The 27271-nt window shown below is 41.0% G+C and overlaps 2 protein-coding genes across 4 annotated transcripts in view; both read right to left on the bottom strand.

Annotated features, from left to right (window-relative positions):
- The window catches only part of LOC127372272 (zinc finger protein 385A-like), a 30319-nt gene extending 16673 nt beyond the window's left edge, over positions 1 to 13646 (bottom strand). Inside the window, exon 1 of one of the 3 annotated variants that reach the window (XM_051415815.1) lies at positions 13155 to 13646. In XM_051415815.1, the coding sequence (XP_051271775.1) occupies positions 13155 to 13230 (76 nt within the window). In that variant the 5' untranslated portion in view covers positions 13231 to 13646. Of the gene's footprint in view, positions 1 to 7141; positions 7601 to 13154 lie in introns of those variants that run through there. The other 2 variants (XM_051415817.1, XM_051415816.1) reach the window with 2 other exon arrangements.
- Positions 13647 to 20282: 6636 nt separating this feature from the next.
- LOC127372404 (neurogenic differentiation factor 4-like) lies at positions 20283 to 24453 on the bottom strand. Its single transcript, XM_051416072.1, has 2 exons — positions 24045 to 24453; positions 20283 to 22097 (listed from the first exon to the last, which is right to left on the bottom strand). Exon 2 carries the CDS (start codon positions 22089 to 22091, stop codon positions 21093 to 21095), a length of 999 nt encoding a protein of 332 aa, XP_051272032.1. The 5' UTR covers positions 22092 to 22097; positions 24045 to 24453; the 3' UTR covers positions 20283 to 21092.
- Between the last annotated feature and the right edge of the window lie 2818 nt (positions 24454 to 27271).

Raw genomic sequence — 27271 nt, 5'->3', positions numbered from 1 at the left:
GAGATCTATGGCACAGACGAAAAAGATAGATCAGGTTTTAGCTACAGAGATTGCTAGCAGGATCAGTTCATTGATGGCTTCGGTCTTCTCTCAGTCTATTTGTTGAAGACAAATATAGAGGATCACTATCCTTTAAAACCCCTAAAATTCAGGGAAACCAATAGCATCCTGTGGATTCTTTCTTGCTTTATTGTGTCCAAAACTAAAAGACAGACTGGAAAATGTCTTGGATGCAATTAAACATGTGGTTAATGAAGCATGTAAAGGGACCATAATGTTTCAGCTTTATGGACTGGCTCAGAGGTATCATCATTGTGTTTCCTCTGTGGTTAGTGAAGTGTATTCCTGACACGCTTCTGGTAAATTTGCAGCTCATTTTACGCCACATTACAATTTAAAGGTCAAAGCGTATCTGCTGTTTCTTATAAATCTGCATTTACTGCACAGACACCCACAATAGAGTGATGTATTTAAGGTTGGCACACAGTGTTTTCAGGGTCATATTCTGCAACATCCCACAGCAGCTCGATGCAGAGTGTGTGTACCAGCAGCATCCCCTGACCTACCCTCCTCCTGAGTGATTTACAATGACATCAGATAAGTGAACACCACGTCTCTTCAACAGCGACCACGCAAGGAGGAGCGCATTGATTGGACACATTCTGAGGAGCGTTAAAGTGTTAAAGTGCTGCCAAACTCTATAAATCCAGGCCTCACCGTCTATTGCTCCGTCTCCCCACTAAAATGAACAGACAGCCCTGTCTCACCCAACCCCTCATCTTACTACCTTTTTTTTTTCTAATGCAAATGTTTGGGTGAGAAAAAGATCAATGTCTGTGTAATAGCTTATTGAATTTTTGTGTAGATTGTGAGAGAGAGGTAGTTGGACAGAAATGAAGAGACGCAGAGGGGGGAGAAAAAAACAACAGACAACCAGAGACAGATTCTTATCGTCACGGTAGATTTCACAAACCCAGAGACGTGTGCACTCACAGGCATGCACACACCAATATGCTGTGACTAAGGCCTCTCAAATTGGCAATTCATTTAGCCAATTTAGGTTTAATGATCACAGAGGTAATGTCAATGTCAGTGACGTCGCTGGAGCCTCTCTGTATTCCCTGCCTGCCTCCATCTTTGTTCCTTTGTGATGGGACCAGGAGGGAAGGGGACAGGAGACTGGATGACATGCTGTCTAACAGGATGAAGTCTGATGAGAGGCAGAAGCACTGCAGGGTCCCACCAAAAAATAAATAAAAAAATAAAGAAATGCAGCCACCTTTAGTTCCAGGCCCGTCAGCTCCGCACTCAAGAGGACCAGCTCGGCACACGATGCCAGCTGCCTCACATCTGCATCTAAATGGGCTGCTGTGCACAGAAGACTCTGAAATGGGCTTTCTGTGGCAGATTGGCCAGCTTCCCCCTGACAAAACCTCCTCGCTGTCACTGCAGCAGAGGGACAACTCTGTGGTTGCGGCAAGTCTCTTGTTTGTCTTTCCCTTCAGGTTATGTGTCAAAAACAGTTGATCCAACATTTGGTGGCAGATGACACCATTAGTGTATTGATGATCATCATCTGTTCAAATGATTTATGATTCATATGTATTGTTTTGTGGCAGAAATGCTGAGCTGCCACATTTTGGCATTAGGTGACAACTGGATAATAACCAGTTCTCTGCAAAATAAATACTTGAAATGATTTGTTACATCAGCTCTCTCCCTGTGGTGTAATGTAACTGTGTTAGAGGCTCTATCCTTTAAAGAAACAGAGTTCTAACTTTGTCGTGATTGCAGGGGGGAAGATGGCTCTGTCTTAGTGTCGCATACTGCTACTGTGAAGGACTGAGCATGAAATCCAATTTACTGCAGCTCAGCTTACCCTCAAGTCAAAGGCAGCTATTTCAACCTAAGCAGGGGACAGACGACAATACACACACATTCACGCACAAGCCTTTGTAGTCTGAATGAATGATTCTCTAAAAGGGAGCAATTTATGGGCCCAAGCTGATTAATGTTGTGTTTGTCTGTATGAGATCTGGACAGTGAGGAAAAGGACACGGTGAGGAGAGCTGAGTGCTGGTGAAGTTGATTTCAGTCTGCACTTTGTTTTAATGATAGATGCTCTGCACCCCGGTGGCCAGACTTAAATGCCACCTCCCAGAGAACTCTCCGAAGTCCTCTTTGACTGGAAACGTGTGCATGTGTGTGTGTTTTTATGCAGTGCTCTTGAGATCAGCTAGTCCTTCAGCAGCTCAGCTCTCTGATTTTATGCAGTATTTGTAATTAATGAAGACTTTTGTTTCTCCCTGCAGATTTTCCACTGCTCTCATTAAAATTAAAATCATTATGTAATAATGGAAGTACATTGCTGTATTTGGACTTTTCCCTGCTAACAGTTTCTCATGAAAAATTCTGTCTTGTCTTTCCGTAGCGTCGGATTATGAAACATTATAAAGAGGTAAAAACTCCCCTGATTGGCAAGGAACCGGAGATGACGAGCAAAGAGGAGCTTGGTAGGAAATAATGGCAGTGGGACTGAGTGGATGGAGTCGATTGAGCGAGGAAAAGAGGTCTGGAAGAGTAGGGGAGATGAAGTGGAAAGAGAAGGAAAGCACTGAGGAGGGGGAGGGAGCTGCATGTTTTGAGGTGAATCCAAGGTGACCAGAGGAGGTAAAGAGCCATGTTAACCTGCAGGTTAATGTACAGAAAAAACGCCATCTGGTAACTGAAGAAAGCAGTTAGACTCCACACAGCTGAACTATATGACATACTGTACTGAGTATGTGTTAAAAATCTCATGGTAACATTATCAAAGTGGTGAAAGCCGGCCAGTCAGTACAGCTGCTTGTAAGGGTTAACCTTTGGCTGTCACATGCAAAATGTCGTACACGCTTGAACAATTTTGTGTTATTTTGTTGCCCTTCCCGTAGGTTGTCTACATGTCATGTCTAGTTTTTTTTTTTAGTTTTAGGTTGGAAATATGGGTCATGTATGATCCAATTATGATGTGTGTTGTGTGTCACTTTGTGAGTCACAGTGCAGCATTTTACTAAATGCACTAGTCTGTGTTTGCATCGTGAGACAAGCTGACATTAATTTTCAATCAACATCAGTATTTCCACAAATTTTTCGCCACAGGGCAAGTAGGACCAAACAGCGATATTATGGGTAATTTAATTTTCAGCAGCTTTCTTTGTGTTTACTTCTGGCTGGTCTTGAGATGTGAAAATGAGAAAATCTCTGCTTTGTGTTATTCACATGAATCTGGCTGCCAGGCTGTTTTTGCTGTCTGTTATTATTGGTATCAAACAGTCAATGTGCCACCTGTACGGATGTTAGTTGTAGCTAGCTTGCAATGTAATGTGTAATGTGTGTGTGTCTGAGTGCTCAGGACAGAACGCACCAGGAACTAAATTTCCTCCTTTTTTCTCTCATCTCTGTACATTTATGAAGTTGACTCATGAAGATCAGCTCAAATTTAAATAACATCATTTACTCAAGCTCAAGTCTGTGTTTTCTAAATATCCCTAGCAAAATGGGTGAGTAAAATGTGATTCTATCTTATAGTTACAATAGAAAAAATATATATAGTATATAATATCAGCACCTATCTTGACTGATACTGCCGTTGCTGCTACTGCTAGATAGATTTCCCTTGCTGCAGCTGTAGACAGTAAAGATTGATTTCACAGTGTATTTATGAAACAAAGTTATATTGATTTAATCCATGTGTGCCTTTGAGTCCTGGGCAGTTGTGTTAATGTTAACATGTTTCATAAAAAGGTTTGTGAACATCTGTATCTGTCCTCTCTGCTGGAACATCCTGAATCAGCCAACTTTCTCTTTCATTACACTGCGTTGATGATGTAGCACAGTTTGAAGCAAACAGTGATCACTACAGCATGAAACCACGCAGAGCAAAGTAAGAGCCCTTAAGAGATCCATCATGTCAATATGACCTGCAGCCCTGCCCCACATTATTATTCTGTTTGTCAAACCATTTACACACCTGCTGGGAGCTGGAAGAACACACGACTGCAGATACAGACTGACAGAAACCTGAGCATGTAGAGCACACAAGCAAGCACGCAAACACACAAAGACACATGGGCAAAAGGGTGAACACGCGTATGCAACAATGGCTTCAGACAGAGAGAAGCCAGGTGCATCTCCTTATGATTTTATACAATAGAGAATGCACAAAAGCAGTGAATACTTGATATTCAGCAAACAGAAAATTCTAAATGGAACAAAAAGAGGATGTATGCAGATGAACTACATATAGCATATTGTTTTTTACCGCAGAAGGAGAAATTACAGGCTGTATTTTAGGAACTGATTGGAGTCTGAAGGACAGAGTGTGGTTTTATGCTATAGCTTGGTCTTGAAGCAACACACAAGGGTTATGTAGAGTAAGAGTCAAGCTGGTGGCTCAGCTGTGGTCCGCATAACTTCAGGACAATAAACAACAAAGACATTTTTTCATGGGCCTATGTACCCTTTTGCCACTTGAAACAGTAAATGACAGATGTTACTGTTTTGTGCTGTAGGTTCCTCGGCCTTCTACTTTTATAATTATGGTCAACAAGTCCTCCAAACTAAATGACAAATATATCTTTGTCATTTCCTTCCAAAACAACATATGTGAACATTTTCTGACTACATTTTAGTTTGGCTACGTTATATGATTTGTTGGTCTGATTGGTGGAAGTTCACCCGTGATAGACGGTGATAGAATCGTTCATTGAATCACCTGCTAGTATTTTTTTCCTTTTCCAAACAACAGCTTCCCAGATGGTTCGGTGTAACAAACCATAGACCGCAGTCAGGTTAATAATTCACCTGGTCGTTCGAGGTCCTTGTCAGATAAATGTTAAACGTAGGTTGTTAAATGACAAATGCTTTTTCCTTGTGAGGACCATAACTATAGACCTTCTCTTTGCTTACCAGTGCTGGTTTTGTTTTGTGCAATTGTTTCAGGCTTCCCAGACATATGAAATATGTGCCACTTTGTCAAACATGCAGAGTGACAGGCACATTTCTCCGTTTTAAATGTCAATACTTTTCATCCCTCACTGCATTGCCTCGATTTAAAGGTCATGTTGTTTATCAGGGACAACATGCACCTGTGATTGTTTTGGAGGACATTGATGTGTGAGGATATTTGGTGTATGTGTGTGTGTATTGTGGCTGTATGCACACACACACACACACACACACACACACACACACACACACACACACACACACACACACACATTTATGGATTACTTCATACTGGCTGAGTGAACAGTGATGCAAGCCAGAAATGTTTTTTCATAGTGCTGAGTGAGGTCTTTGCGTCAGACGAGAAGAAGCCTTGGCCCATTTTTTTAAATAAATAAAGACCTCAGATCTCTGGGTCTGAAATATTCATCATTAAAATCACACAAGAGTTACTAAACTGCGTTCCACACTGCTCTGCACTGAGGGAGATGAACCAGCTTTATCACAGTTCGTTACTCCACTACTGATGGTGTTAATGTGTTTGAATTTTGCTTTTCAATAAAAGAAATACAATATTTAGATGGCAGTGGATGGACAGACAGAGAGGAGAAAAGACCTTTTCTCTGTTTGCTCCTCCTCTTCTTGTCAACACTGTCACTGTCATTGCCTTTCATAGAAACTATTTTGGTCTCTGGACATCTCCATCTCAGTAAAAGGAAACTCTTACAGTATATAAAACCCCATCACCCCATGTTGTTGTGATCTTGTGTCAGTGTGTTTAGTGTTTAATGCACACAGAGTTAAAGCTTCAGCTCCAGGGAGGGATTACCACAAGCTCAAACTCACTCTCAGATCACAGAGAGACTCAAGCAGGGGTAAGAGCAAACACACAAAAATATAGTAGTCAAATATTCAGTCAACACACACGTACATGGAACAAGGTCATTGTAGTTAATCAAATTTACGACTGAAAGCAAACATCGATACTGGTGAAAAGATTAAATATTGACACAGAAAATGTGAAAATAAAATGGTTAAGTCTACTGAATTCAACTGCGTCACATTGATAAAAATCAACATTTCAATCCAATATAAGACATACTTGAACAGCTAGTTTTGTAATATTCTGCAGTGATAAACATCAACATAATTAAACTGAATTCACTAAATTCCTTTTACAAAAGATAATTTGCATATATTTATATAGAAATTATAATGTCTGAGTACTCTCAGGTCAAGTCAAAGTTATTTTTTATGATATTCTAACTAACAGGTTTGGTACAGAGCTTTTGAACCTATTAATGCTTTTGGGAAGGTTCACTGTATAAGCATATGGCTTTTTGACCTCTTCTGTCTATTTTGTGCATGGGCAAATAGGACACAAAATCTACAGACAGCCATGTGCAAAAGTGTGTGCGCATGTCTCTCTTGTATGAGTAGATACAGTATTTTGGAGCCCTGTATGAAAACTGAGTGAATGACAGACTGCAGGGAATTAGACTGATTAGTAGATTCGCTGGTAAAGCCCGTTGTAAACCTTAGACAAAAGGAACAAATGAGCTGAGAGGTGTCTGATTTCCTGGTTCTGCTTCATAATGAAGATTGTTCATTAAACTATAATCATGAAGTGACTCGACTGAGGGTCAGGTTAAGTACTTGAAATGAAATATTGCCTCTTCTGGCCACATTTTCAAATAATTTTGGCATATTTCCTAAATTGCATGAATAATTGATCAGTTCTAGGGTGCAATGTTAATTCCTTTTCTGTTGTGTGTGTGTGTGTGTGTGTGTGTGTGTGTGTGTGTGTGTGTGTTGCAGAGTGAGAGTGTCTCAGACATTGTCAGTGGGATCCTTCTGTCCTCTGTAATAATGATGACTGCAGGATTCATGAACACACAAATTAACCGCTCACTCCATCCTGTACAGATCAGAGGACAACCTTTTCTATCACACCATTGCCTTTTTGTAACATGACTACATGACAAAGTAAACAGATTATCTAAGACGCATCTAAGTTGGAAACAGCAGTGCATGCAGCCAAAACTTTGTGCCAGAGATGAGTGATCACCTTGCCAGAGCAGGAATGTAAGTGTAAAAAATAAATCAATCAGATCAATAGGAGGAAAAAAAGAAAAGCTTTCTCAAACTGTCTTACCCAAGATCATCCTGTATCCTTCCACTGTCAACTTCTCTTTCCCACGTTATCTTCTCACTCGACTCTTTTCTCCCTCGATCAGCTACTGACGTGACTCAAGCCTTAAGCGCCCACCTCTCCGGCTCTCGAAACTCAATGTGGAAAAAACATCCAACATCACAACCTTCACTTTGCATCCCTAAGATGTGTCTCTCCGGTTTCCCCTCGTCCACATGAGATGCTTCTCCTTCAGATCTCAGCACAAGTCTGTTGTTCAGCCAGCTGTTGCCAGAGAAGGAGCGCAGCAGCAGCAGCCCTGACCGCAACACAACATGTACTCAATCTACTGCAAAGGAAGCCTGTAATTTATTCACTGTTATATATTCACTTCAGCAGGAGGAACACCAGAGAATACAGCTGAGATGGAGCCCTGCCTCACTGGAGGAACCTCTGCACCACAGCATGCCTCTCTCTCCCTCCCTCTTTCTCTCACTCTCTCTCATATTTTGGGGTTGGGTATAACCTAAAGGCACTTTGCATTCCTGAGCCGGGATTGGCTGGTGTGTCTGGCCAATGAGAGCAGGCGCTGCTGAGCATTTTCTTTTGGTGTTTGAATCAGGAGGCAGAGTGATAATGCTGCTGTCGATTCTGTTCTCCCTTTCCCTCTGTCACCCTATTTGTGCTGTATACTATTGACGTTTTTTTCTCTCTGCTTGTCTCACTCTATACTGTGACTCGTGCTTCACACCGACGGCATCTGCAATATGTCACAAATATGTTAATGTATTACACAACATCTTCCCCCTATATGAGGCTAGATATCTGCTCTGGTCTCCCTTTCTACTTGTGTTGGGTGTCTACACAAAGAACAGTGGTAAATTTTGTAAATGCTGACCCAGTTCACACTGTAGTTGCCATTCCAGACAGCTGTGTGAACAGAACGAAAACGAAAGCAGACACAGAGGTGCAACGGAGACTGACAGCTCGAGAGTCTCGATGAAGCGTTGGAGGGAGGGGAGGAGAGATTGAGGTTAACGCAGGCTGACTGGGGATGAAAGCGTAAGGTGTGGAAATGTGGAAATGTGGTGGAACAGCAGAATGAAGGAGGACACTGACAGCTGTTTGACAGGCAGAGTGCTGAATGAGCTCAAAAACTAAGCTCAGTGCACGCACGTCTGTACTAACATTTACCAGAATGATGCATTCAAAGGGGAACGCTGTGCTAATGTTTATTCAAGACTTCATCAAACTCTTTCCCACAAGATCAGGCAGCACTGTCACATGACCTCCAGCTTTATGCAATATGAAGTGATGCATTTCTACATAATTTAACAAAATACAGTAAATCAGCCAGTGTGTGTGTGTGTGTGTGTGTGTGTGTGTGTGTGTGTGTGTGTGTGTGTTAAAGCTTGTGTGAACCCAGGATAGGGTTTGTGTGTGTGTGTGTGTGTGTGTGTGTGTGTGTGTGTGTGTGTGTGTGTGTGTGTGTGTGTGAGAAAGAGATAAGGTTTCCTCATTAGTTGAGTCGGGCTGAATAATGCAGGTAGGTGTATTGTTGTGGCCAATGGGCCAGGTGCTAATGTGGCTGTCTGAGGGTGAAGGGGCAGACACAGCATGACTTTAATGGATGTCACCATGGGAAACTGAAACCAGACCACTGGACTTGGGTGACACACCAGCCTGCGTGTGTGTGTCTCTTGTGGGATGTACAGTATGGTAAGATTACAAAACACTTTGCTGGTTCTCAGAGAAACAAAATTAGAGTTGAAAGAGGTTAATAAATACTGTAAACAAAAAGAAAATGAAAGAATGAGCTGAAATAAGCTTTTACCATTCAAATATATGTAAAAGCAAACTTAAGGCCTTTATTCATGTAGGAGCAGGAGCAGTGCCACAGTTAAAAAAGCGCCTATTGCAGTCTGCAGTTGGGTTCAACAATGTGCAAGTTTTTCTCAGCGTTGTCCGACTGGCAGCCAACATACAGTACTTCTACTATACAGGTGCAGTTAAGACACACACCTATATGTTTACAGTATGTTTTTATTCATTTAAGTATAACATTGATTCATAAAACTTTCTATTTATGCAAATCTGTATGGTCAAATAGACTAAAGTCATGAAATGAATTTGAATTTATCGGGCTCTTGTTTACAGTTAAATTTAGTAGATTATGTTTTATACTTCATTGCAGCACTATGTAACAATATGACCTAAATAGCTCTGCGAAGGATTAGACATGACACAAGTCTTTTATTTATATTTGTAGATTTATAGTGTGTGTGATAGTGAGTATGTGCGTGTGACCTCAACCCTCCTATCATTCTCTTATGCCCTCCCAGGAGGCCATTACTGTGTCGACGGGCTTGTTTAACTCTAATTTTAGCCGGGATTGCTAGTGAGTGAGTTCTGAAGAGTCCTGCCAGTGTGTAATGAAGTCTTTATTTGAAGTCTAAAACTGATGAAACCGCTTTAGGAAGCATGTGTTAAATCAGCCACTTACAGGTTAAAGTGGCCAAATAGACAAGGATGAAGAGATAAAAGCAGCTAACTTTAACTTTTCTCACATAACTTACTGCTATTTTCTATCCTGTGTGCACAAGTGTATTTTAATAATGATCAATAAAATTGTGTCAAGTATTTTTTAAGAAACCCTTAAAATGTTATAATTCAGTGCTCTGTTTACTGGTTTTACTGGTCTTGCTGTTTGTGCTTTGTTTTCAAACTAACTATAAAAGTGCACTCAGTAGAGGCCAGAGCTCTACCAGGTCTGGTTTCATCAAGTAGCGTACAAATAACACTCCAGTGTCTTAAGTCATTTCACATGTTGTCACGCCTTTTTTGCTTTTCGCATCATTTCACGCCATTTAGTCCTGAGCAAACACTGTGTGTCATTTAATTTGCAAATGTCACAGAAAAAGAAAATCAGATGATGTAATATAAAGAGTGACAAAGTCCGTGTAGGGAATAAGTCAGCTTTGAAGGATGGACCAGGAGACCGCTGTTTGTGTCCGTGTGTAACATATTTCACTTACTTCAAATACGTAACCTAACTTAACTAATTTAACTAACATAATTATTTTAACCCAAGCCATTGTCTTTTCTTAAACCTAACCAAGTAGTTTTATTGCTCAAACGGTAAACTGTCTATGATGAGAAAGTTCACCTGACTATTGGTACCATGTCAATGAAGGTCACCTGATGAAGGTCCCCTGACTGTATCCTTTCCTGCACGTCCAAAATCATAAAATGCCTCAACTCTAATAGCGTTAAATGACACGCGAAATGTCCTTAAAAGTGCATTTATGTCATCCCATGATATCAGGTTGGTTTTGGGGCACGTGGGTGTGGAAAGGGGAATGCAGACATGCTGTGTGTCCAGTGTGTCTGCACTAGAGAAATTGTACATAGATACACACACATAAATACACACACTGGACTAAACACATGTCTCTGTGCAGTGAAGTAGCTCGATGGTGCATGTGTACGAAACAACATGCTTTGTTGGGGAATGGGATCGACTGGTCATGGTTTAGCACCCAGCCTAAAACTAATCTTATTTCTCTGAATATTTGTTATTATACAGAGCCCCCCTGGTGACATTGGAATAAAAAAAAATAATGGCCACGAGATAGTAAATGCGTGGCCACGAGATAGTTAATGCGTGGGCACGAGATAATTATTGCGGTCATTTCCATGCAGAGACTGTTGATTGTTAACAAGTTTGAATTAATTTTATTTTATTTTAATATAGGAATGAATTACAATGACATACTTCAGTCACTTGCGGTTAAGCATGGAGTAATTCTTAGCAAGACACACCACAACACAACACAACACACAAATGAGACAGGCAACAGGAGGAAAATTGCTGCTCTTGTGTGAAGTAATCGCAACATTTTTAAACTTTCTGCGAAAATATATGTGACTTTTTGCAACGAAAATGCAGGGATTACGAAATAATGGAGAGGGACTGCATTTAGCATTGCCAACAGTGACATGTCCGGCTTCACTTAGAAGTAAGCTCCTCCAGCCCGTCATAGCATTATTATTGACATTACACTTGCCATGACAATAATAACAAAGCTACTCTTGAATACAAAATCTACGGAGGCGTATTGCAATCACTTGAAAATTGATTTTTTCTGAGTAATTATTTCTGTTTTTCTGAGTAATTTAATTTTATGGTTGGTTTTTTGCTGATTTTCTGAATAATTTGTTTTTCTTCTGTTTTTCGAACTCATCTTTTTCTGAGTTGAGAGAGAATTTGAAACAATAGACGCATTAATTCCTTTATTGAGAGCTCGATTTAACAGAAACAAACATAACCGGCTTGTTTAGTTCAATCAAGTTATACTTTGATCTGGGTTTAAGACACTGGGAGATAGTCCTGTCTTTAAGTCATATAGATGGTATTATCATTAGTTTGTCGACTCTACGCAGGCACCTGATGTCTTTGCGGTTGTTCAGAAGGAAAGCCCATTTAGAACTGCTAGACATAGCAATATATACACAGCAAAATCGGCCCGGTACGGTAGATAGTTGAAGATGGGGCATATATGTGCAGGCAGCAGTCACCATAGGTCCACGGGCATCACTTGCAGGTTGGAGGTTCTCGCGGGAGTTAAGTATCTCGATAATTCAGAAAAAAAATTACTCAGAAAAACAGGAAAATAATTACTCAGAAAAGCAGGAAGAAAAAATTTGTCAGAAAAACAATTTTTTTTCAAGTGAATGCAATACGCTTCCGTAAAAAGCAGACTATAATTACCAAATAAATAACCAAATTAACGCATTAACTAGATAATAACGCGTGGCCATGCATAATTTTTTTTTTTATCCAATGTCACCAGGGGGGCTCCATATTATTATCAGTTTTCTAGCAACACAATTTCCTTGCTGTTCATCTTCTTTCTGTTATATATATTTACAGTATATACATATTTTAGTAGGGAGTATATTTACAAAGTGTGAGCGTTCATTCTTGATCTTGAAAAAAAATCTTAACTCCCTTAATCATTTCTTTTTTTATCAGAGACCGGTTATATATATGATATATACTTATATGACCACCTCTTATCACATGACAATAGCTGAGTCAGCTTCATCTACTGAAGAAAGTGATTTGAAGTTCCTGAATTAAGTCTTTTCTTTCTTTACTTTGTCAAATATACAGAGATTATTTCCACATAGATCATGTTTACAGGAGGGCGATTTAACAATAATAACATTTTTTGAACAGCACTGATGACTTAATCCTGAAATACTGACGCCTGATGAATTCCTTTACAAATTTCAGATTACAATGTGCTCACTTGCTCACTTCTTTTTTCAGTCCAGACACATTTCAACATATGACCTGACCTTAAAATCTTGCAATACAAGGAGTACCCACACACTGGAGTCACAGCTTCCTTTAATGTAGCAACGTTTTAACTAACTACAGATCTTCCTCTAGTAAAATGTGTTATTTTATTGCAATTTTATAGATTTTTTGGTTTGTTTCCAGCACCCGACTATGATCATTTGAATTCCTAACATATAAAACAGAAAACTTCCTTGAACTTTATCACACATTACTCTGTATTCCTCCTGTGGCTGCCAGACTCTTCTGTCCTGCTGTGATGCTGATGAAGAAACAATTTGGTGAGGAATGTCATGAAGCGTACAGACTCTCTTTATTTAAACCTAAACACGCTGTTTCTCCCTCTCCCGCACTCCCCTCTTCCATCACTCCTTCCCTGCATCATACCCAAGATGTATGTGAAAGGTCGGGGGTCATTCCAGGTCTAAATGCAAAGTCTCACCTGACAGCGAGTGCTGACGTTTGTTAGAGACTTCCCTAACTTTCATCAAAGAGAGAAACCTTCAAAGCCTCATGTGAGACTGTCACCCTCTCTTTCTTTCTGCTCAGACTATTGCAATAATGAGGGTATCCTGGCTTATCTGCCCCTCAGTTCATTTTAAGGTGATCAAAGGAGGAATGCTCAGAGTTGTGGGTGGTTTTGCATTGCTCAGTAGTCGGTGATGATCTTACCTGAGCCCCACATTGGTTCCCTCTGATCGAAGTGATCCAGATCCTTTGTCCAAAAGGTCAGTGTATCAGCCAGCATAAAGTAATACAGACAGAAGTCCTCTTTGAGTGGAATAAATTAAAGCGTGCTCGCGTTACTGTGAAGAGATAAATAAAGTAGCACGAAGCGACATGAGCGTAGACCTCACAGCAGTCAGCTGGAGAGTGGAGGGGAAATGCTCAGCACAGGCAGCCACATACCCACACTGTAGCTGCATCAAACAGCAGGCGGCTTGATGTTCAGCTCCTTAATCATCCTCACTGTTTCTCTCTCTCTTTCTCTCTCTCTCTTTTATCTTGCTCTTCTCAGACTCTTTTTAATCCCTCTCTGTGTTTCTCTGTGTTTTTTCTGTGTTTTCCCTCCATGCCGTCACGTCTTTCCTGGGAGCGAAGGAAACAAGTGCACAAGATTCCAGAGGCTAATTCTGCTTCTTAGGACATGGGAACCTAATATGTGAGGACAACTGTGGCAGGAGGGAGATACAGGCTGAGAGTGTGCGAGGGAGAGGAGGGGCAGGACAGAGAGGAGGGGGACCCAGCGACGTATGGCAGATCAGAGGAAACAAGGATTGGAGTGTGTATGTATGTGGTGTGTGTTTGTGTGTGTGTTGTTGTTGTTGTTGTTGATGAGGAGAGGGAAGAAAGCAAGTCATTGAAACTGGAGAGACATGAAGGAGAGGAAGAAAATGTTGACATGGTGAAGCAAAGGGAAATATGATTTAAGAATGAAACAGATGGCTTACAGGTAGATATGTTACAAATGACTCCGCCCAACAGGTATCATTCTCACATATGTTAAACAGTATGTGGCTTTTCATTTAATATTCAAAATGTAATATGGTCACACACCACTATTTCAACCATGGCTCAAATACCTGAGCAAAAATCCTCATGCAACTTTTGCACATTTGTGAGTTGAGAGATTTATTTTATCGGGCAATCAGCTGCATTCACTGCACCTTTCTACTGTGTCATGTGTACACTTTGGTCTTTGTCTTTCTTTTGGTGTTTTGACTCAGCAGATGTGTCAGAATTCATGAAACGTGGATAAAAAAAAGTGATGCTTTTATACAACTACACTAGTTTAAGGGAAAACATTTTTTTAGGTTGCTCTGGAAATTAAACAGTGCAAAAACACATTAGACTAGGTTTGAGTGTCAATATAGAATACAACATATTAGACTTTCTCAATGATAGAACTTCCATCATTGTCCCCTGAGTTCTCACAATCCACCAACCTTTATCAAGATGATTTTATGATCACACAGTAGCCTATATTCACTGAGACAATATAAATCTATATTATATAAGTCTGATCTGAGTTTGTACACATCTAGAAGACAATGAGCAGCATTCATTTTAAGTTCAACATTCACCTTCTTTTAGCTCTGTTTTTGGTCTCAACCATATCTTGAGGGAAATATTGGGCTCTCTAGCTGCTAAATGCTCCACAACTAATTGCTAACTGTGTCTTTCTGCTGTTTGGTTCCTGGGCAGTATTATATGGTTGGTTTATTATAGCTTTTTCGCTAAAAATAGCTACTTGCTGCGGCTGATGAGAGCAGAGCCAGTCAAAACAGTAAAGTTACAGATTGTAATGAGCTGAAAGACATCAAAATGTTCCGTAGGACTGTACCCAACTCAGAATTTTGTCAGTCGACATTGGCTGTTCAATGCAATGATTTGTCTATTTGCCCCATTTTTTCAGGTCAGTGACACACTGAACTCCTGTATCAGCAGTTACTGTGGTGGAAACGCAGCTACATGAGTTTTATGTTGTAGTCTAGCTTATCTAATGCCGTTCTTCGTCCTCTGTGATGTGAAAACAACAGATTTCCACACAGTCAGACAAGTAAAAGTGTGCGTCCTGCTCATGGTTCAGTTATAAAATCCCTGTACACCACGGAGCATTTCTCCTGCCGGGTTAGATAGAGGAGTTTGTACAACCGTATGGTTCAAAAGTGGTTTAGCTGACTTCACTGACAGTGAAGCACCGGAGTAGCCGCTGCCCCGCTGTCCAGTGTCATTCTGCCCTCCAGTAACCATCCTTCTTCTCTGCTTCCATGACAGTTTGTGGTTTGTGGTCATTTTGAGACTCATTTAGTAAAGTTTACAGCCTGCCATGGAGTTACTTTGTGTACAATAATGCTGCTAAAAACCAAATGTGCAGAGATTCGACTGACAAAATGCGAGTCGACTCAGGGTCTGATGACTCAAATCATCAAGTTTTTTAGGAGCAGGCCTACATAAAACAGATGAACTGCAGAGTTGGGTAATGATTATTTGTGGGTTTGACACTACGAATGCACCCATCTCACATTGCAAAAAGTCATTTGATCTGTAATATATAAATATATGTTAGTGTAGCATTAAATGACATGATGGATGATATGGTACACATTTCACACTCTTAATAGAAACTAATGAATTTGACTTTTTTTAGTTTGTTTACTTTGTGGTGTGATAAAAATGCACTGACTGTCATATATTCCTAACTCTATTTATCCACTAAAGCAACACTCACAGGACAACAGCCTCCTGGTGCTGTGTTTTTTTTTTTCTGTCACATCCCACAGTGCAAAGCATCAAACATCAGGCGACAACTTTTACAGTCAGTGGCCTTGTTTAAAATGCTGATCCAGCCATTACGCAGTTCAATCTGTCATCCAATGAAACACCCAAAGAGAAGTTCTTGGATAGCTGGGATGAAGGAATTAAATGTGGATGGTTGTGAGATGAACACAGTCACACAACATTTACAAACATGATACAGCTGGACTCCTATGCCAGTTAATGTGTAAATTCAGATCAGATGTCATAAATGTGCTTGCAAGTGTCGTTTCAGAGAGGTACGAGAGTATTAGATAGAGGAGCAGGAGGCGAGGCCTGAGGTGAGATTGACGCATGGTGCAATGTCGAGTAAATGTCAGTCTAATTCTGATATGCTAAAAGGCCTGTGAAGAAGAAGACAGCTCTGCTCTGCCTCGTGCATTACAACTCTCCTACAGAATATTGTGAATAAATGTGGAGTTAAGTACAGGCTATCACAGCTATATAAACAGTTTAATGACATCCAGTGTGTGAAGAGCTCTTGTCTGAATGGGACAGGCTGTTTAGAAAAACCAAGCGTTTAAATGCGAGCAGTAAAAGCAGTAATGGCACTGTCCTGTTAGTCTTGACAGGGTCACACTGTGACCCTTCTTATGATCATGTGAACGTACATCCTGGTTAAATTTACGGTGGACACCTTCACTTTTATTTCATTTGCATAATATGGATACACACACATATGCCAAAACCTTCTGGCAACATGCCATGTAGGGGTTATGTTAAGGGACAGTGGGGAAGGACAGCAAACTGGAGCAGTAAGCACATTTCACCGGGGGGATACAGTTACACATACACGGATTCCTCCCCCTCTCCCCTTCAGGGCCGCTCTTCTCTTTCTAAACCATTCTCTCTGTCTCTCTCTCTCTGCAATAAAATTTTTACAAGAACGCTCACCATTACTTCCGGCAGAGTAATGCAGGATGTCCCTTTCCTCTCTTGCTCTGATCTATATATGGCTTATCAATGTCTCCATTCCCCTCGACATGTGGAGCAGTTCGGAGCAACATAACAACTCATTCAACCAACAAATTAAACTACTGTTGGCCACAGTGATGCAGTTAAATTTTTATGGTGGCACTCTGTTCACATACTTTTTGCCTAGGTTGGATTTTGTGTCAGACAACTAATAGTCTATAAGTAACAGGACACCTTATACGTTGAGGCGGGTAATTTCTGTCCTCAGACGGAGGTCAAACCAAGCCAACTGCTGGACACTGGCTGTAGAAGATCATTTACTGGTTCAATATGACACACAAAGTTACTGACATTCTTTAATACTATGAACCAAATGTTTCTGTATGAGTATGTATGTGTTCTTGTTGATAAAAATCACTCTTATTATATTAATAAATCAATACTTTACTTAAATAAAAACAGAACTTGTTAATTCTTATGTTTTGTATGTAAAATAGTCGGTGAAGACCCACCTTCATCAGAATCACTGAACAAATAATTTCTCTCATTATCTATAAAGGAATTATCACACAAATGAAATTTAACAACAATAATGTTTACCCCAAACAAGAGTTTTACTTTAAATGGTGCCAATTGTGTTGTTTTCCTACAAAGCTTTGGCTGCTATTCATTCCCAGTGTGCCAGCAGTCCTGGAGAGCACTGTCTGTTTTTGTTCATCAGTTTTTCCACCTCAAGGATAAAAGCACCGACAACATCCCTCTTCCCTATTAGCCCTTGGTCTTCAGTGCCGCCTTTGAAGATTTAATCAGTCAGATTTCCTTGATTAATCCTTTTTCATGTCCTTTTCACTGTAAATAATTACAGAGTTTGATACGATCGCTAGCTGGATAGAGAGGACAGCATGCAGATTTCTGTTAGAGCCGACTCCCCAGGTACCTTCATTAGCCTGATTATTCTGATCCAAACACACTCCAGCAACCAGTTTACATGTAAATAGGTTAATTCTATCCCCACTCCTCACTCACTCTGCCGGTACACTGTGTTTAACAGAAGAGATCTCACCAAATGTTATCTGTTTCATGCAGGCTATACCCTGTGTAACATCACTGTCAAATATATCATTTGCACACAACAACATTGTGTTTAACAAATTAATTTAAATCAACTGCAGTGAAGGACCACGTGTCTTTTTCTAGAAGGCCTTCACAGTTACAGCCGGTTGTCAAATGATGACACCTAGTGGACAAATGCTCATCTCTTATCTAATTGATGATTTTATTTCAGCAAAATACATTCACCACTTGATGGCAGTACAATTCTACTCTCCTCCTCTATAGTCTCACTACTGACAAACACATCTTACGATTGCCAAAGCACATACAGTACAGGATACTACTTTTCCCTGAATCTTGTTGAACTAAGATTGTTTTATTGGTGTCTGAGTGGGTGTTTAGCAACACCATCAGATGCCTTGTTGCTGAGCATAATAGCTGCATGCTGTTGTGTAGCAGATGAGATGAGGAGTTGCTGCTCCGGCTGCCCCTCTCCCCTCAGGATTAGTGAGTTAATGCAACCATTCAGACACTGAGCTCTGATCAGCTGCTTAATACTGTTTTATCCCAAATAACACAACCATGCACGCACACAGACTGTCCACAGACACTTACTGCACAGGCATAAATATACATATACCTAGTAAACTCTACACATACTGTATACTTTTTACAATATATGGTTGACAGGTAATATTCAGCCAGTAGGAAACTTCTCTCAGGCAAAAAGATAAAACACGCCTTATTTTACAGGCTTGTGATTTTCTAATAACTTCCCAGAAAATTTGAAATTATAGGAAAACATAAATTTCCTTAAAATAACTGCCCCATTTATTCACTTATAAGAGGAAAGTTCTCTTATCTATACAGGTGGAATTACATGCATGATTGCAGACTAATTTCACATTTTGGATGCTTTCGTATGTGCACTGAAAAACTTCAAGTGAACACTGTCTTTATTTTTCTATTTTGAGTACCAGATTAGTTCCTTCTTAATTTTCTTTTTATGATTCAAAAATCACAGACCTGCGACATAAAACATTACCAACATGTTCCTTTAACCAGAAATGTCAATTGTGAGCTTAAAAGTCTCTTTTATTTCTCTTTTTTAAAAGTGTTGGCCAAAATAGCCCATGCAATATATAGCACCTCTTCTGCCATCAGGCTCATAGATCCAAGTCATAGTCAAGGGGGTCAAGGGGGTAAGGGCGAATGCAGCCCTTCGTTTGTCTTGGGTGCGAAAGTGCCCTTTTCAAATGGAAAATCTTTTGTCACCCTAAGACATTGGTCTATCAACAGTCTATCATCTATCATGTGGATAAATAAGGAATATCCCACATATCCAGTGTCAGATGCTCTGTCTGAGGATAGGCTGTGTCTTCAAAGAGGAGAGAGATGCCCTGTTTTTGTTATTCATCCCGTCCCTTCAAAGTTGGTCCCTGGCTTCCCTGGTTAGTAGTGCAAATGCACTGCTAACACACACGCGCACACACACACACACACACACACACACACACACACACACACACACAGAGAGAGAGAGAGAGAGGCTTATACTAATCCTTGCGAAAACAAAGTGATATATCTCTCCCAGTGCAGGTCAAGCGTGGGATGTTCATCAGGATGTTTATCAGGATTATGAGCATTTCATCCATAATATAACCTCTAACATCATACTTACCAAACAGTCACCGTTCTAAATGGGAAGATGCAGTGAACATTGTGCAGAAATACACTGGTTGGGAAGTTGACCGGCAAATAGAGGAGACAACTGACTTTTTCTGACCATTCCCACCAGTGAGCCATGACCCAGTGTGACCTTGTGACCCCCTCTAACTGACCTCTCAGTGGGTGGCCTTCACACTGACCAGCCTGGACCATGAATCAACAGAAGTGGCTGTTCTTAGATCAGATCTTTGTTTTGTTTTGTCATTGTCTTCTCCACTTTCCAGCCTGATGTTTTTCTACTCAGTCAGTTGCTCTTTTTATTATAATGACATTATATAATTTGTTGTTGATAATGTTTCTACATTACAAAAAAAGGAATCTCCAACCTTATAAATCTTTACTCTTAGGTATTACAAATTTGCGTCTGTGTGTGCGTACATGAAAGGTCAAAGGTTTAAATGAACAGACGTGTTTATTACATATATGAGTGTGAAGTTGTGGTCTGAGTGAATGTCATTGGGATTATGCTGTCCCAGTGTCAGTGAAGAAGAAAGTCTGCATGGCCCGGCAGCCATGTTAATCATAAATCTTTATCTTACAATCCTGCCTCGCACATCCGACCCTTTCATTAAATGACAGCCGAAGGATTAGTGCAGCTAAACCACCGAGATCTAGTGGAGGAAAATGAGAAACAAAAGTATTGAGTAAACAGGAGCCCTCGCTACTGACGGTGATGCGATCTATCTATCTATCTATCTATCTATCTATCTATCTATCTATCTATCTATCTATCTATCTATCTATCTATCTATCTAACATAAACTAAAAACAGAATCAAAGGACTGATTGGTTTTTAATATTTTAATAACATCAACATTTCCAAAAAAGAAACAAAAATGAAAAAGACGAAGGGCAAAATATGTTGGAAAGAAGATAATCATTTGCACAACGTTAACCTGAGAATGACATTTTTGCTTTTTCACCTTGATCCATCAATCCCCATTATATACTTAAAATCCAAACATTCTGTAGACAACATCTTCCAAAGATCAGCTACTTTGCGCTAGAAAATCTACCTCTGAATATGTTTCAAGAGCAAAACATGTAATAAATGACAAAGAAAAGTGGACACAAAAGAAATATAACAGATAAACTATGAGTCTAAGTATCAAACAAAGAAAAACCTTGACCACAAATATATACAGAAGGAAAACCAGACGCACACCTGCACATCAGAGCAAAGTCCATTTACACTGTATTAAATTAAAGAATAAATAGTATTACTTTTAATTTATGTAGAATATCTGACATCACCAAAGCTAAATTAGAAGTGCTTATATCACAGTAACAGGACATGTGGTCAACATGGCCAAAGCAACATTTGCTGTCGCTAAATCATTTGGTAATCAGTTTTTTAAGAAAATGTAAGTCAAGTATTTTCTAATTTTAACAATGTGCAGCAGTGCTAGTCTATGTAAACAAACCCTTTTTATTCTACAGTTCCTCTACTACCAGACAGTCTACTGAGAAAGATTTGATCCCTCAGTCTCCTTCAGTCCAGAAGACATCAGCATCAGTTCATGAAGGATTAAAGAGCGAAGACCATCAGTCAGGTTTTATTGACGGTTGAAGCAGAATCGACCCTCCTGATTCATCTTAGTCTCTGTAGATGGAGGTTATCTGTCGGGGGGGCATGTGCGGTGGATGGTAGGAGTCATACGGCCCCTCTAAATGTACGTCATAGCCGGTCTGAGTCTGATACAGGCCCTGGTCCACAGGTGAGGGGGAGTAGTGGTGTGAGGGTGGGTAGTGGGGTGAAGGCTCCTGTTTGGGTACCATGTTGCTGCTGATGCTCAGAGGTGGTGTAGGGGGGCCATCATATGGAGGGGTCCCCACGCCGCCAGCATTATACTCATTTGGCGAGTGATTCTCGTACACTCCTCCTTTCATTGCCCTCAGGTGAAGCAGGTGAGCAGAGTCAAAAGTGCCATATGGAGGACTCGGCAGGCCCGGAGAGGAGTAGCTCACCATACCACCAAGAGGAGTAGGGGCTGCTGGAACTCTGTGTCTGTCCTCAGGTCTCATCCCACTGCCAGAAGCTGGTCCCAGCTGCAAGCAGCCAGCCACCAGGTTTGTGGTGGGCTGTGAGAGACCCTTACACAATGTCTCCATGAAAGCCCTGCTCTCTGTGGAAAGGCCCCCCTCCAGGGCCTCGGACAGAGCGCAGATGTAGTTGCGTGCCAGCCGCAATGTCTCGATCTTGGACAATTTCTGTGTTTTGGAGTGACAGGGCATGATGCTGCGCAGGTTCTCCAGCGCGTCGTTCAGACCGTGCATACGTGAACGCTCCCTGGCGTTAGCCTTTACACGCCTCGCACGGAATCGCTCCTGCCGGGCCTTGGTTATCCGCTTTTTCTTGGGCCCTCGTCGTTTGGACTCGTTTTCATCCTCCTGTTCCTCCTCCTCGTCCTCCTCGTCTTCCTCTACATCCTCACTTCCCATTTCCTGGGCCTGTTGGTTCACTCCACCTGCTCTGTAGCGGTGTGATGAGACTGACACGTCTCCATCAGGTGAGCTCACGTCTCCATCCATCCACTGCAGAGGGCTGACGGCCTCCTCTCCCTCGCCTTGTCTCACATATGGCTTAATCATCATAGTAGTCTAGAAACAAGAAAACATCTTTGTCAAACTTGTGCTGTGGTTTATAATCCTTATTACTGTAGTAGCTGTCTTACATTTCAGAAAAACTTGGGACATAATGTGAATTCAGTGCTTCTATTAGAGCAAATCCTTTATATTGCTGTTCTGTCTTAACTGTCTCATGCAATCTATGCATGCCATTATGAATATTATAGTATATCTCACTAGAGCTCAACTTGGTGTCACAGTGCTGTAGGAACCACCATAACCCAGTCCTGGAAAGAAGGACATTATTTTTTGAGGTATTTCTACTTTACTTATTTATAGTTTATGCTATGACAGAATTTATCAGAAGAAAATATTGTGTTGTTTACTGTCCCTACAAGTTACTGCACATATTTAGATTTTACATATAAAATGATGAGTTTATAAACTGTGATATTGTTATACATTATGTAAAACCACTAACTCAGCTACAACAAAATAACGATGCATTCAAATATTGCATCCAATATAAAGCAGGTATTCTACATAATGAGTACTTTTACTTTTGATATTTTAGGTTGTTTCTAAAATGTCTGTACTTTTACATCAGTAAATATTTGAATGCAGAACCTGAATCTGACAGCTTTTGTATAGACTTTCAGACAAACTCTTGGTTCACCTCAACTTCCAGTTACCTGTGACTGCTCTAGTTATTATGTAACAATATTATGAGGCAAACTATCACAGCGTCAGGTTTACAATAAGCTGAACAACTGGTACTTTCTCTCTTCCCTGGCTTGATATGAAAGGCTTGTTACTGAATTATTACAAGGCAAAGGATCAGGACAGTAGCTGCAGCTGTGAGGACATTGAGTTCAACTCCTCCTTATTTTTTCTGGGAATTTGTGGTTTTAGCAGCTTTTACATTCTACAATTAAAAACGAACAAATAGTGGCTATTTTATGGGTAATATTGTTATTTTAAGACTGAATGTTTCAATTTGATTAGTTGTAGGCCAACATGAAAGCACTTATGCCTTCATGTAATCAATTATAATTTACAGAAAACATTTAACAGTTAATTTAATATCAACTAAAAATCTAAATAATAATAAAAAATAATAAAAGAGCTTCTTTTTGGTGTTTGGAGGCGAAGAGGTGCATCAGGGAGGATTCGTGTTGTTTCCTAAAATCTTGCTATGGCCCTGTAAAGGATGTAACCTGAGTATAAGTTTTCACTCACCAATAACAACCAATAATGATAATAACTATTTTGTAAATCGTAATTTACAGCCGTCAGGTTTCAGCACCGGACAGTTCCCACCTGCTGCGCGCTCCTCGGCCACAGGTGTTGCTGACTAATTAAATGGCAGGAGATAGAAAACCCAGCTTTGTGGTGAGGGATTTCTATTTGAATTTTACATATATGCTTTATCTACATTTACTCCCTTTCTGCCCCCCTTCTCCCCCCTCACTCAGGGTAATCCCGGTCCACTGGTGAACTGGTAATGCCCCCTGCGAGATAAAGTCACCAACAGGACTTCAATCTGGGGCATCGCAGGATTTGCTCCGTGGATGAAGCGACGACCATGGGATTAAATGCAAAATCGACATCCCCAGATCAGTGACAGCCGAGATTGAGATTGAAATCATCATCATTTCCACACGCACAAATATTAAGAAGAATTGCGAGCTTGAGTTGCTATTTGCTAAATGTCTACCAAAACATAGGCTTTTGAAATAAGCTCTTTATACAATGTTTTTTCATTAGATGGCTTAAATCCATTGCCTGATGACTTTAGGTGAGGTTGGAGTCCAAAACTTCAGGGTTGTGCCAAAATGCAGGTTTGTAAAAAAACCAAAAAAACAAACAAAATAAATAAATAAATAACGATTTATCCTAAACAAAAAATAACAAATATGTCATATCAAGTCCTTCTGTGAACATAAATTAGCCTACTTTTTAATGAATTATGGAACATACCTGCGCTGATGTGTCCTGAGACCTCCTCGGTAAGTTTTACCAGATGATACGTTTGTTGTCTCGGTGTCTGTCTCTCTGTCCACTGTCTCACACACTCACTCAGTGGTGAAGTTCCGTGCTGTGTCCCTGCGCAGAGATGTCCCACAGACTCTCAGCGTGGGTCACTCTGCGGGGGCTCTTGGTTTTAACCTCCACGTTGAAGCTCCTCCTCCTCCTCCATCCAATTTCTGTTGACGCGCTCGAGCTCGCGCGTGGCCGGCCCGTGGCTCGAGCCCCCGGAGTTCCACTCGTCGCCTCTGCGTGTGTGTGTGTGTGTGTGTGTGTGTGTGTGTGTGTGTGTGTGTGTGTGTGTGTGGGGAGTGAGATGTGCCTAAGCCCACTGAAATACTCCAGACAAACAGGAGAGGCCCACTGGCCTTTGTTGCTCCGTGAGGGCGGCCGCCAAATCCGCTGCACGTTTGCATTGAACGGAGGAGGAGACGCGCTCAGTCGGCTGAGCCTAACTGTATGTGACAGCTTGAAGTTGCATGTGAGCAGGTGTTGGCTCCATCCCCTCTTCCAGCCATCCATCCCTCCGCACTGCGGAGACAGGCTGTTGAACAAGTTCATCTCACCCAGGAGGCAGCTCTGACCAGACGGGGTAAGGTTGGTCACATGAGGTGTGCAGTTAGAGCATCATCTTTGGGACTCTTTGATTGGCCACGTGTCTCTGCAGTAGAGGTCCATGCCTTCTGGATTAGCAGCTTGAATCACAATAACCCATACCGAATGTTCAAGCAGGGTTTCTAAGTATTTGTAAGTGATGGAAGAAGTGTGCTCACATCCTTCATTAAATAACGAAATTAAAAATATATATACGACTACTATATACAAGTATTGGTTCTGCATTAAACATATTACTTAGTGAAAAGCACTATCAACAAAATGTACCAGAAGTATCAAATCTCAATATGCTATTGCTTGATTTCACACTGTTATATTATTATGGATTATTATTATTGATAATTGATATTACTGATGCATCAGTGTGCAAACAGCATTTAAAAGTTAAACCACATATAAATGGTCATAATCTGTCTTTACCACGTGGCTCAGTGGTTAGTCACCTCACAACAAGAAGGTCCTGGGTTAATCAAAACATGTATATTACGTTAATTCTCCAGTCACTGCCCTTGACCAAGGCCAAATGGAGTTGGTCCCCGGACGCTGTACAGTGGCTGCCAATTGTACTTATGGATTAAATGCAGAGGACATATTTCACTATACGTTGTACTGTTTATGATTGTATATATGACAATAAAGTTAAACCATAATGTTCTGTTCCTCCTCAAAACCCACCTCTACAGGCAAGCCTTTTTATAGATCTCCTTGTTTGCTTTCTCATCTGTTGTCTCTCTTTTGATTTATCCTTCCCTCTTGTTTTATCTTCCTTATGTTTGTATTTACATGCTCCCAATGTATGTTGGATTGGGTATGGTTATACCCATATGTATGTTTGTTGTTTGTAAAGCACTTTGGACCTCTGTGTCAAAAAGGTGCTATACAAATAAAGCTTTACTTACTTACTTACTTACTTACTTCTGTGACAGAGAAGTCAACAAGATTTTTAACGCTCATCATAGCAAACAGAAACAGTGCACCACATGCTCTAACAGAGAGGCTTGAGGTAGGTTACAAGGTAATCTGCACACCCAAATTATGTGCTTCTCATTCCCAGGCCGCCCACCTTGCCCACTGCTCCTCCCCCTGGGTCTCTGCCTTTCCTATTCCACACCTGCAGCCTGAAATGGGAATAGCAGAGCCAGGCCTCTTGCATCCCCAGAGTGGAACCAGCAGGGGAATATGATAGCTGAGTCCTTGTGTCCCCATTGCACGCACGCATAGCACATACTAAAATACTAGAATGAATTAGAATTTTTTGATTTGTGTTATTGCAACCTTTTAAATACATCTGTCATTACAATGCTGCTCTTTTTTTATTCCTTTAATACTTTTTTTTTCAGTTTGACCCACTTCCTGTATACCATTCAGTCTTCATGTTCCACAAGTGGTACTCAAGTGTAATGCCGTATGTATGCCATAATGTCCCCAGGTCCCTCAGTGCTGTCAACACATGACGAAGTCCTGCTGCAGATGGTCTTCTCTTAAACATACCTCTTATTTTAACAGTCTGTGCCTCAGATGCTCATCTATTCTCCACTGGCTGCTCAGCTCACTCAGCATGTTCCCATTGCCCAGAGGACACTGCCTCCTGCATCCTTTCTAGGTATGTTTGTGAGATATGAATTGAGTTAATATGAAGGACAGATAAAACTTCACTCCAATACACACACAAACATGACCTTCCTCTGAGTCCCCAGAGTTTCTATGTGACAGTGAGGGAAAATGGGTTTTATCCATCTGTCATGATGGAAGTCCTCAGAGAGATACCAATGCCACAGCATGACACAGTGTGTGCATGTTAGTGTGTGTGTGTGTGTGTGTGTGTGTGTGTGTGTTTGTATGTGTTCATGTTTAGAAAAGTAGGTAAACTGTATCTGCAGTGATCAAAATCCTTTTCCTTCCCTACAATTATACAATTAACAGTGGCATTGGATATACTTTTACTGCCGCAATATAAGAGGCTGACTCAAGCGGACCAATATATATCTACCTTCGGCATATGTCTGTGTCCACTTCAGAATGTATAAGAGAGGCTAGAGAGGTAAGAGCAATGACAATACGGTCATCAAATTGTTTGGAAAGCATACAAAAAACTCCAGAGAATGAACGTTGCTCTGTATTTCATGGTCCCCCATCAACTTTAGAAATGGCCAGCATCTAAGCCAAACTTGAACCTCCCTCCAGCCCAGCACCGACCCTGGGGAGACAGGGGTGATGTTGACCATGTGTCCTCCTACTAACCATCTCATTGATGGACCCCACAACTGGGTAGAATAAACACCCCCCTCTGCCTGAACCCCTAAACCCCCTTAACCCTTCCCTAAACCCTCGGTTGGCCCCCTGTTGTGCGTGCTCATTGGCTGACCGCCTTCAGGCGTCCCTTTTCCACGGGTCCATTGTCTGGCCCCATAAGCAGCTTTGTTTCTGCATGTGCAGCTGGGCTAGCCCGCGCAGCCATTAGCCACAACACGCTAAAGGGAGAGCGGGATAATATAATTACAAAACAAAAGTCAGGTGGCTCACGAGATCTGCCAGGAGGACCCTGTTTGGGGGAGATGCGAGGA

Source organism: Dicentrarchus labrax, unplaced genomic scaffold, assembly GCF_905237075.1.
Source record: "Dicentrarchus labrax unplaced genomic scaffold, dlabrax2021, whole genome shotgun sequence".
Taxonomy (NCBI): domain Eukaryota; kingdom Metazoa; phylum Chordata; class Actinopteri; family Moronidae; genus Dicentrarchus; species Dicentrarchus labrax.
This window is presented reverse-complemented; position numbering and strand designations above follow the sequence as displayed.

What these genes read in the sequence shown, in the direction of transcription:
- LOC127372404 (XM_051416072.1), bottom strand. Translation starts at nt 22,091, where the DNA reads ATGATGATTAAGCCATATGTGAGACAAGGCGAGGGAGAGGAGGCCGTC.